General features: G+C 38.6%; 1 protein-coding gene across 5 annotated transcripts in view; it reads right to left on the minus strand.

The window, feature by feature from the left end:
- Positions 1-662: 662 nt before the first annotated feature.
- Positions 663-12569, minus strand: part of LOC132378625 (ephrin type-B receptor 3-like) — an 87172-nt gene continuing 75265 nt past the window's right edge. For 4 of the 5 annotated variants that reach the window (XM_059945755.1, XM_059945742.1, XM_059945749.1 and 1 more), the window contains exons 14-16: positions 11526-11719; positions 3382-3537; positions 663-2660 (exon numbers count right to left, since the gene is read on the minus strand). In XM_059945755.1, the coding sequence (XP_059801738.1) occupies positions 2552-2660; positions 3382-3537; positions 11526-11719 (459 nt within the window). In that variant the 3' untranslated portion in view covers positions 663-2551. The remainder of the gene's footprint in view (positions 2661-3381; positions 3538-11525; positions 11720-12569) is intronic. The other variant, XM_059945759.1, reaches the window with a different exon arrangement.

Consider the following 12569-nt stretch of genomic DNA (forward strand, 5'->3'; position numbering starts at 1 on the left):
CTACTATGGGATCGAAACCCAATGTAGACTACCTTTTGCCTCCACAGATGCCAGTTGACCTGTTGACTTCTTCCAGTATTCTGTTTTTGTTATATCGGATTTCTGCAGCTAATAAAGCCTAATTAAATCAGTGATTTAGGCATGCTGCAATTACGGCTTATCTGAGGGCAAGTCATCCACGCAGAAGATTTGTTATGAAGTCATCTGTCTTGGATATGTATTCCTGTTATTCTGTTTCTTGCCATAAGGTTAGGATATTGTGAAAGATATCTACTTCTCACAGATATCCTCAATTTAGCATTGTTGTCAATCAGATGCCATTATTAAACTAACAAGTGTGGGTAATTAGTTGTCCTGTATCTACTGAAGCATATGAAATTTAAATTTTCTTAAGAACTTTATTTTTTGCTATGAAAGAAACTTGCTTGTCATTTTACAGTATTAAATTACTCTATTAGGCCAGCATGGCGTGTTTTGTTGTTTGTATTTAAAATGATTGCTATTGCTAAGAAACACTCTTTAAAAACAAACGCTACTCTGAATTGAGGATGTTTTCAACAAATTGCTGTAAATAATCACCCTTATAAAACATTATTGGTTGCCAACTATGAATACTGGCAATGACAGCGATACATTAAACAAAAGAAGCAAGCACAAAGTAATACCATAAACTTCTTAAATAATTTAATTGCAAAAGTGTTTTTTAAAAATATTTCTACAAATGCAAGAATGCATCATTTTTCACCATTAAATACATCTCAATATTTTAAAAAGTTTGCAAAATACTATACAGGTATGTTTCCAAAGTGACTGGAAGACAGCCATTAGATCTTTCTACAAAAGATTAGCCACCGTAAGGCTATTAGATAAACAGTAATGATTACTCAGGAAGAAATGGTGGGCAATGGTTATTAAATCTCGCACCAAATTCACAGCAACGATAACTGAATGTTTTACCTTGATCACAGATGTCCCATAGACACCGTGAACTACTACAAATAACCTATCGCAACAATTTATTTTTACAACATTGTGTTATTTTACAGTACAAATTGGGATTAAGGGTCTACTTTTATGATTTAGAATTGCAGAACATTCAATTTTAACTTGCATTCCGCACATTTTTGCCTCGTCTATATACAATAAAGGCATATCCCATCTAGAGTGGCAAAATATACAGTCTGTATTTACTGTTTGAAGCCCACGCATTAACAAGGAAAATATCTGATAGTATGTACAAATGTACAGTCTCCTCTGCCACATTTTCTAAGTAAGAGAAGTTCTGTAGAAGAACTAAGGATGACTTACTGCAATATTAACTAAATTAAAAATGCTTATTGCCTTTCCATATTTTTGTTTCACTATTACAGACTTCACTCATTCGTTTACAAAGATTTTATCTGATTTTGAAAAAATAAAGTTTCCCGTCTTTTGGCAATGACAACAAAATTTAACAGCACTTGATTAAACAGATGGCCATGAAGTTTTACAGTCACGTGTAGCCTCTCACATTTCCTGACAGCTCTTACGGTTAAAGGTTCTAAATCATTTTGGCTGCTTAGTGTCTGCTTGCACAGTTCGAAAAGATCTGTTCCACTCTTCTCTCACAGGTGACGACTTCATAAATTCAGATGGAAGTCAAGGAAATCCCAATAATACACTCCAGAAGAAAACCTCTATCCTACATTACAGCAGTTCTGAATCAATCACGTTCGCTTCATTGCTGAGGTTCTTGTTATCCATCTTCGCCCAGGCATTTTTGACTGACCTTTGTAAGAACTGTTTCTTGGCACCGTATATCCTTCACTTGTTACTGCACGGGTAGACCCAATACATCCAGCAATCTGTTTACTTAGAGTAACCATAAATTATAAGAACACCTGGGAAAACCAAGTGAAATCTTATATGCATAATAGCTGGGCATGAGTACTTTCATTTCCTCTCAAGGTATAATTATCTTGATGCCAGTATTCAATGTTCAAGTGCCACACAAGTTGTGAAGGAAGGAAATTTTGGACCAAAAGGTGCAAGCACACCTTGAAGGCATTCATAGCTATTCCAATCTGGCTTTATTGCAAATTGAGAATTGGGGATTAGCTCAAGATTCAGCTATAAGGTTGCCACGCTATGTACAGCAATTTCTTTATTATTTTCTCACAGGTGGTACTTTGAAGGATGAGCTGAACATCAAATCTGTGATCCACTTAAATAAGACATCTTCAATATGAAGATTTAATAGGTACTAGCTTCTTGGCAGAACCTGCGTCCCTTGGCAATGTGCAACAGTCTTTGATAATGCCACAAGTTTGATGCAATAGGAGTAAAATTCCATGAAACAAACCAACTGCCCAAAAAAAAACTATTTTCAGACTGCATTCCTTTTTGGAGCCCTTTCAGACATTTTTCAATTCATGCTACAATTATCCTTGAACTGAGGGTTGACTTGAAACAATAGTTTTAGGTGCTCCACACAGGAATAACTGGAAACCAGGCACTGCACGCAATTATTCTATTTGACTTCAAACTTAATCATTTCCAGAGTTCCTTGCTGTCAGACCTGCACTGGAAGCGTCTGGTTCATCTGTAATCTCATGTCCTGAATGCTGCCGAGAATCTTCTTCTGGTGCCCGGCCAATGTGACTCCTATCCTCAGCAAGTCCCTGCAATAGAATGCCCATTAGTTACGTTTTCTTTGGCAAGATATTTTGGCTCCGATTCAGTAAAAGAAACAAAGATAGTTTAATAATTCAATGCTGATGTCCTCAAAATGTTTTACTTTTTGCCTCCAAAGCCATTCGCAAAATTTATGTGGAATGTAATAGCAACATTTCACAAATGTCCTTCATGCATGAAATTACTGACTTCAGTTTACTAAACTACATTTGTTTTGTGCCACGTAGCTCTATTATCCAAAATTACTCTCTTTGAACATAAATTGGTGACTCTTGCATTATTTGTTTAATGAAAAAAATACGGCTAAGATTGCACTATGAAGCCTTTAAATAAATTGGATTCAACTGATTTAACATCTCTTAAGAATTCTGAAAGCTATGTTTATTTTGGAAAAGGCTCTGAGCTACCCTCTCACTATTTCTCAATACCAATTGCCCTTTTATTGACATTGTGTGTTTAATTCCTACTCTACAGAGTTAATTTTGAATTGTGGGTGAGGTGTGTGTATAGAAAAATACTGATCATTATTTAGCACCTTAAAACTCAAGTATAAAGCCAGAGGCTTCATATGCTAGGGTCAGTCTACGTTTTAGGAAAAAGGCATCTCCTGACTGAAATAGCTTCTCCACTTGTACTGATTTTGGCTCAGCCTCAGTTCATAACAAAATTTATGAACTGGCTGGTGAAAGTGAGGAGGGTAATACTTACTCTGCTGTCATCTGAGCAACCAAGTCGAAAGAGGTGAACCCAGCATTAATAAAATTCTCCTTGTACCGACCCATTTTAATTGCATCTAGCCAGTCTCCCACTGTGGTGAATGTGGTGTAGTCAGGAACAGTACGATCCAAAAGAGGCTGAGAAGGGCTGTGGAGAAGATAAGACAAAATCAGTCCACATCTTAAGCCCTGCATACATCAGTATCCAGAGTGAGTCTGGAACAAGTCACTTCCGGTACTGAAGATGATAAGGATCATTTCAACTATGTACTTAAAGCAGTTCAGTTCTGATCCTTGATAGCTGACTGTGCATATCTGTACTGCTTTAAGATGTGATGCTGATGAAAGGGTGACAGCAACTGCCTCTGATGCTTCCTGTCTGCCTTCCGCAATTCAAAGTAACTATGAAGTAAATGTGTTAAATTAGGGTCCTCACTCTGAATCAGTGAACACAATACAGAAAGATTATTTATGTTGCTCATCTGTGTCAACTATCATGCCTGCCTATACTTCTCCCACTTCTAGTCCTACTCACTCAAATAACCGTTCAGATTTCTCTTACAAATTGTTACTGTTCCTGCCTCCACCACCTCCTCTGGCAACTCACTCCAGATACCAATTACTCCAAATATGCCTCTCAGATCTCTCATTCTGACATTCCTATCACAGGAAATCAATACCGTGTATCCCTCTCATAATTGTTATGTCATCCCTCAACATGCTTTGTTCTGGGGAAAATGGACCGAGCCCCTTAGTGTGGAAAAAGGATCTGTGGCTCATCTAATCCATGCTGAACAAGCTGCCTACCTGAGCTAAACCCATCTGTCACAGCTTTCTCAACCTCTCCTATCCATGTACCTTCCTAAATATTTTTCAAACATCTGATAATTCAAGCCCTCTACTCTTCGTGAATCTCTTCTGAACTTCTCCAGCTTAATTACATCCTTCCTAGTGTGGTCAAAATATCCGTACACAATACTCCAAGTCCGGCTTAACTAGCATTTTGTAAAACGGTAAAATGACATCCTAAATCCTCTCCTCAATGTCTCGGCAAATGGCAGTAGGCATGCTATGCAGCTTACGCTACCCTCGTTACATATATTCACATTTTCAGGGATTTATCTACAGTACCTCAAGGCCCCTCAGTGCAACAGTATTCCCCAGAGCCCTGCTTATTTGCTGTGCACTTCTTGCTCCAGTTTAACTTACTAAAATGCATCAATTTGCACTTTACGGAGTTAAATTCCATCAGCCCACTTTCCAAATTGATCTATATCCTATTACAGCTTTATACAACCTTCTGCACTGCCCACATCATCATCAATTTTAGTCTCCTCTTAAAACTTACTAATCATGCTATGTATTCTTACATCCAAATCACTAATAAATATGACAAACAACCTGGGGCACACCAGTGATCACAGACCTTAATCTGAAAAACAACCCTCCACTTACACTCTCTGTCTTCTATCACCAAACCAATTTTGTATCCAATTTGCTAACTCACACTGGTTGTAAATTTCCAGACCAGCTGACCATGAGGGACCTTGTCTAAGCCCTTAAGTCCATGAAGCCAACTCTCAAGATTTTGAAAACAAAGCTGCCACTATTTTATCTGTCAATATCTCACAGGATCATCTGTGTCTGATTGAGAAAACCCCCCACCTCGCATTTCTCCAAATATAGATATGTAGAGTCGGTCCATACTTAAACTCTCCACAATAAATATAGCATCTCCAACTCAGGAAAAAATCTTCCATCATCTCCAAGGCAAAAAAAATTCCTCTCCTAGAAACAGAGAGCAAGACAACATGTCGAACCTCACATGTGGTCTCACCAGTACCCACACCTATAACAAGATCTCCAACTTTTCTCCAAGTCCCCTTTCTCCAAGGCCAACATCCCATTTAATTTCACGTGTTTGCCATACCTACGTGTTTAATCGTGTACCAGGATTCCCAAACCTTCATTAAACTCACATCTATTAGCATCTTCTTATTCTTCTTAGCTATGTGAATGATCTCAAATCTCCTCACATTTCACATTGTCATTATCACATCCAGCACTTAACCTTTCCATGTTCCTTTTGGATTCTTTGCATCCTCCTCACACCTCACTTTTCCAGAAATATTTGTGACTAAATCAATGGAGGAAGAAAATGAGTATTTTATTTTTGTTCAAGACTGAAAGTAACTTCAGTCCTGACCGTTTGGCAAGTGGAATTTTCCAGCTATATATTTATGCTATAACATGTACATAGGGAGCAGAGTTTTTGCCTTAGCTGTGTGTGTACTCTTGTGCATAATTTTGGAACTGAGCCTGGGCTGGATTGACAATGTTACTCAATTCTATATAAATACTGGTTGCTGACATCTTGAACTCCTTAAAAGTATCTTCAAAGAGAATGATTGTTCGGTTTCATAACAGGAGAATTCAGTTTAATATTTTTATATTCTTTGACTGATTATCTTTAGATGGAACCAAAGTGATTTTATTGGGATTACTTTATGTAAACCAATAAAATAATGGATGCTGTCCTGCATTAACACCATTAGGGTATAAATTTCAGTAGCTGAAAAGAAAACATTAAAAATGTAGCTATAGCACTCATGCCTCTGGACATGAAACTGAACTGGACTATAATGCTGATATTTATGATAAATACTGAAAAGCTGTAATTAAATAATTAAAGTTTTCCAGTTGAATCATGTGAGAACAATTGGTGATGAGGACATCAGGAAAGAATTTAATCCATAATTTCTTTGAACGTTATATCGAGATTAGTTTACTTTGGACACATAAAATGTTTTATGAGTGAAAGCTGCCAGAATATTCCAACCAAGGCATCCTTAGGAAAGATTCAAAGATACCATAATGACAAACAGACCACACAAGAAAACGATGAGAACTCTTGATGAAAAAAATCATGTCATGATTAGAAACTTTGCTCAATAAATCAACCTGCCATATAAGACAATATTGAAATTGTTCTGTTAATTAACAATGCTACTCATTATACACATGCACTAAAAGGCAAAAAAAAACCCTTTGGATATTTGGGAATGCAGGCCATATCACTACCAGATGAACACTTAGAGCCAGGAAAAGGATATGGAACAAATCAAAGATGGAGCAGATGTACTGTTACTTAAAAATATATATGGAATTTGCATCTCTGCACCTCCTTGCAGGGACTAAAAGCATTTTCTCATGAGCAATGTCTGTTCTGCCTTTGTCAATGGAGGCCCTGTCTCTTCCAGACCACCAATAACCCTCCTAAATTGCCATTTCATTTCTCCCTGTTAACTTTTTACATTGTGGGACGTATTGCCTCTCCAACATGTTCCAAATCACTACATAGCATAGAAGAAAACTGACATGGTCAGTTAGGGCACATATTTCATTAAGTTCCACCTCCAGCAATATTTGCATCAAGATTAGATTTGTGGGAATCTAGTTTATGTCTTTTCTCCTTATGCATGATGGTAGACAGAAAATAGCAGATACCTTTGATCTTCCAGCAAACAAGTACTAAACAGAAATTTTAAAAAATCATCGGTTCCATCCTATCTACCAACGTTTCCATTATTTCTAACAACACTGCAGTTTCATTGGCTTTTTCCAATTCTGTTCTCCAGCTCTGCTACCCATCCCCCTTCACACCATTCCCCACTCCTGTCCACTGCAGAGGTAGTTAGTTTTCAAGTGTGAACATAATATGATCCAGCAGGCAATTCAAAGATGGAGAATCACACAATTCTCATATATCTGTGAACAGCAGTGCAGACTTTTCAGCATGGTGAAAACATTATGAATGCAAGCCACTCTTTGTACTTCTGTACTTCAAAAACAACTGACTCAGTCCTCATTGAGGACTGATGTTTAGACCTGAGGACCCCTTGGAATTGAGACGCACCAGTTTTGGTTACATAGGAAAAATAGCTTGTACTGACTCATATCCCAATAGCACTAAGCAAATCTTCTCGTGGAGAAGGGTCAGCTTGAAATGTCAGCTGTTTTTTTTTCCTTTCCATAGATGTTCATCTGCTGAGTTCCTCCAGCACTTTGGAAGTATTTCTCTGTGGTCAGACATAGTGCTTGAGAAGCAAGCTGTAGAAAAAGATCTGACAAGTGTTAAGATTGTGGGTGACAGGGACAGGATACTTGGGCTTAGCTGTGATGGTGAACAAGGCTTGAGGGGAATCATACTTTAGTGTCTGAGTTGTCAGTAGTTCCTTCAATGTGGAACTCATGGTTGTCCCACACCAAACCCACAAAGAAACTGGCTAACTATCCTTGCAGACAGGACATTAAAGTGGTGTTAGGTCCTTACTTACTCATGTAAAGGTCTTGATATCAATTATTAGTGTAAAAGGGGGTTTCTTCTTTTTTCTTTGTTACTGTGTATGTAATCAAAAGGGCTTCTTTGTTTTGTTAAAAGCAGGAATGCTTCTTTGTTGCGAGAGAGTGCTGGAAGCTTGTTTGGGTTAAAATTTACTGATAACGAGAATTGTATTCCTTTGTAAACCAAATGGGGATTAATGTTCTTTCTTCTGAGTCTGTAAGCTTTTGTTGACGGGCTTTTGGGCAGATCGGTGCGAGGGGGTTGAGAGAGAGGATGCAATGCTGTAAGCTGGGCGAGGAACGGACCCCAAGCGGGGGTCTGAGGTCGGGAGGTACTCCGAGGAGAGGGGATGAAGCTAGATGTGCTTGGTTGACCACTCGGAGGGTCCTGAGCTGTGAGTTGAAGAGTTCGGAGGGGATCGAATGGTGGCTAGAAGACTTCAGTAATTGAGCTCCAACGGTTGTGCACGAAGTGGTTTGGACTTTGATAAGTTTGGCGCCTTTTCTTTATTTTTTTCTCTTCATATATATTGTATCGTTATTAATCACTTAGTTATAGTAACCTTTATAAATTGTACTCATTTAATCGCTTATGGTGTACTGTCTGTTTTTGGGGAGGCGGGGATATCACACAGCATCCACACCAGCTGATTACCCAGTTTGGCAGGGCCGAAGGCTGCTCCCCCTAGACGAGAACGAGCTGAGCGAGCCTGAGGTGACCCAGGGGGTTACATTAGTTAAGTTACTTAAACCTTGCACACTAATTAAAAGAATTAAAACTCACCAACAGTGAGAGTTGGAACATGCCAAACTCTTATCTACTAGGAAGAGCACAGGAATGGATGTAATGTTCCTATTTTCTGCCCAGATATCACATAGTCAATGTACACTTCTCAGAAAAGACTTATGCACATTTTCTACCCATCCATATTGAGACCTCAGTAATCTCAGGCACACAGAAAGAACATTACATGGCTGCACATGTCACCTCCCAGACAAACACCATTGGCTCCAACTTTGCTTTCACTAGCTGTGTCATCTACTTTCCTCCAATTTCAACTTCTTAAACCTAAATAACTTGTGCATTAACTTTTACCAAGATGTACATTTAAAAAAAACTTGCAATTATAATGAATGAAAGCAATATGTAGACAAAAGTAAAATAATTAATTACGCCAGGAAGAATGGAGAGGTTTTATAAAGTATGGGGTGCAGGAAAACAGAGAATTGTACACTAAATATTTCATGATGATGGAATAAACTGAATAGGCTACTAGAAAAAACATACAAAACCTTTAGTTTCCATAAGTAAAAGAAAAGAAGTATAAAAGCAAAAGACTTTCAAAAATTCCTGTTTAGGCACCCTACTGTGGTAAAAGTCCAGGCTTCAAGAAAATGGTAAAAGAACTTGAGGCCAAAAGAATTTCTCCATCAGTTGTTGTGGTTGGAAAGGGTGATGGGTACGGATGTAATAATAAAGAAATTGGATGACAAGCTGAAGAAAAAGTGCAATGGGTGAAGAAAAAGTGCAATGGGGAAAGAACAGTGAAGGAGACGAACAGGAAAAAAATCTATCCAAAGAGCAGATACTGGAATAATGGGCCAAAATAAACCTTCTGTGCAATTTGGTTGTTCTAATACGAGTAACAATCCTATATGGTGAGAAAGAGCATTCCTCTGTTGCAAAATGGAATACTACACAAACAAACCTCAACTTGTTTGTTTGCTTTTCATGAGAGTGCCAGAAGAGGAGAGGAATATAATGCAGCATATTCAGGAAAATCTTCAGGAAAAGATAATAACAAAAAATAAAAGTTTATTGTGTAAAACTGTTAGAAAATTGGCATAGGAAGGGATGATTGAATAACTGCTAGTTTTACTATTTGACAGATGAAGAATGATCTATAAAGGATGAACCTGAAGTTCACTTCAAGGAAAAAAATGCAGTTCAATAAAGCTTTCTGACAGTAGCAGATGAGCTTAAAGGTCAATTAATCGCAAGGACTGGATGGGATTGATTCTCAGATGCTCTGGTAGGCAAGTGAAGAGATTGCCAGGGTCTATATATATTCATCTCAAGAGGTCTAGAATATAAGAGCACGGGTGTGATGCTAAGGCTTTATAAGGCACTGGTGAGGCCTCACCTTGAATATTGTGAACAGTTTGGGCTCCTCATCTAAGGAAAGATGTGCAGGCATTGGAAAGGATGCAGAGGAGATGCACAAGGATGTTTCTGAGAGTGAAAGGGTATTCATACAAGTAACGTTTGATGGATCTGGGTCTGTACTCACTGGAATTCAGAAGGATGGTGGGGGGGGGAGGATCTCATTGAAACCTTTTGAATTTTGAAAGGCCTAGACAGAGTAGATGTGGAAAGGATGTTTCCCGTAGTGGGGGGAGTCTAGGACAAGAGGGCACATCCTAAGGACAGAGAGGCATCCATTTAAAACAGAGATGCGGAGAAATTTCTTCAGCCAAGAGGGTGGTGAATTTGTGGATTTTTATTACCACTGGCAGCTGTAGAGGCCAGGTCATTGGTTGTATTTAAGGCAGAGACTGATAGGTTCTTGATTGGACACAGCATCAAAGGTTATGGGAGAAGGCTGCGGAGTGGGTCTGTGGAGGGGTAAAAAGGATCAGCCATGATTGAATGGTGGAACAGACTCCATGGGGCAAATGGACTAATTCTGCATCTGTATCTTATTGTTTTAATCACATCTTCTGCCAGTAAATCAAAAACAAGCTGCTGAAGGAACTCAGTGGGTCAGGTAGCATCTCAGGGCCAAGAAATAAACAACGTTTCGAGTTGAGACCCTACATCAGAACAATGCATTTTGTGTCCAAGCTGAAGATTCTATAACAAAGATTGGCCCATTAATACTATTCATAGACAGACCAGACGTCAACTCTGTCTTCAAAGTTCCTCTTGTATAGTTGTTGAACTTACTTCTTCATTCTATGCATGGCAAAGTTATATTTTTTAAAAATCTCATTACTTCAATGATCATGACATTTATTACATCAGATCATTTTGCAGTTATCTGAGTTTTGACATGTAAAATAAGCAGATGGTTTCAGTTGAACGTTTCATCCCTAGTAGTAAAACTTGAAGAAGACTTAATCTAATAATGGTTTCAAATTATTTATTTAAACATTTATTAGTATGTACCAGTCAGACTTCCTGATGGTTCTTTGTTTATTCCCAGTAGCAATTTTTCAGGTGTGTGTTTCCACCAACCTAATCAGTGCACCTTGTTTGCAATCCTCTTTTTTACTTCAGTTGGGTTTCTTATCTGTCTTATCAACTGAGGGTCACTTGACCTTTTAACCTTTTGTTCAAAACAAAAAGGTCACATTATTATTGCTTCCTGTCTTTCACTCATCAGGAAGGAACTGGATGCATGGGCAGAAAGAAAAGCTCCAGTATCTCTCCGTTTACTGAAGAGAACTCATTGTTCCTTGTGGTCCTACAGGTTGGCTTGCATGATGGACATTTATACCAAAGCCCGTAAGATAACCAGGGTCGTGACCTCTACAGACTCCCTGCTTGAACAGCAGGCGCCAAAGATCAAGATACTGAAGTTCGTCACTTAACATGAAAGCACTTCTCTGTATGTTGGTGAATGAAATGCCTTTTGATTAAATTGTGTTCCTTTCAATGCCATCTCCAAAATGATTAAACAATGATTATTTTACCAAATATAGGTGATTAAAAGCTGTGAAATTTGTCAATATCCAAAGTTGCATGATCTCATCTTTGAAACACTATTTCTACCTTGCGATAAGACTTACCCTGGATTTGAAGCGGAGACAATTTTCAGGCTAGCTGCATTCCTGATGAGTTTATCCAGTGTGTTCACAATCTGGGTAAACTTTGGCCTGTTGTTGCGATCTTTCACCCAGCAGTCTAACATCAACTGATGAAGGGCAGTTGGACAGTCCATCGGAGGGGGCAAACGGTAGTCTTGTTCCACAGCGTTGATAACCTGTAAGGGAATGCACAATGTTAGCTGTCAGGGCTAGGCAAGGGAATGCACATGCACAAAATGTCACCCTCCTTGTATCAGTGAACACCAGCAGCTTGCCACTGGGTCAATTCTAATGCTGGGGATGAATTTAGTACAAGTGCCCATCTAGGTTCACCTGGGCACACAGTCACTCATTGAGATACTGTGAGGTAAAATATATACTCAGTGTGTAATTTAGGGCCAGTAAGCTTTACTTATGATTTCAATTGGATTTTGATTTCACTTTAGATTTAGATGCACATGGTAATCTGAATTTCTATTTAGATACCAACATTTATATTCATGCTAATACATAATGCACAAGGGGGGGGGTGGGGGTCGATTGGGACACCAATGTCCTTGAACAGAAAATCCTACAAAAAATTATGGATACGGCCCAGTCCATCATGGGTAAAACCTTCCATTCCAATGATCACATCTGGATGGAGTGCTGCTGCAGGAAAGCATTATGAGGGACCCCCACCACCCAGGTCATGCTCCCTTCTCGCTATCAGGAAGAAGGTACAGGAGACTCAGGACACAATACAAGGTTAAGGAAGAGTTATTACCGATCAACCATCAGGCTCTTGAACCAATGGGATACCTTCATTCAACTTCACTTGCCCCATCACTGAACCATTCCCACAACCTATGGACTCACTTTCAAGGATTCTTCAGCTCATGTTCTCAATATTTATTGCTTATTTATATATTCTTATTTTTATTAATATTTTCTCTTTTGTTTTTGCGTAGTTTGTCGTCTTTTGCACATTGGTTATTTGTCCACTCTGTTTGGGTGCTGTGTTTTATTGATTTTATTTTGGTTCTT

Source organism: Hypanus sabinus, chromosome 2, assembly GCF_030144855.1.
Source record: "Hypanus sabinus isolate sHypSab1 chromosome 2, sHypSab1.hap1, whole genome shotgun sequence".
In the NCBI taxonomy this organism is placed as follows: Eukaryota; Metazoa; Chordata; class Chondrichthyes; order Myliobatiformes; family Dasyatidae; genus Hypanus; species Hypanus sabinus.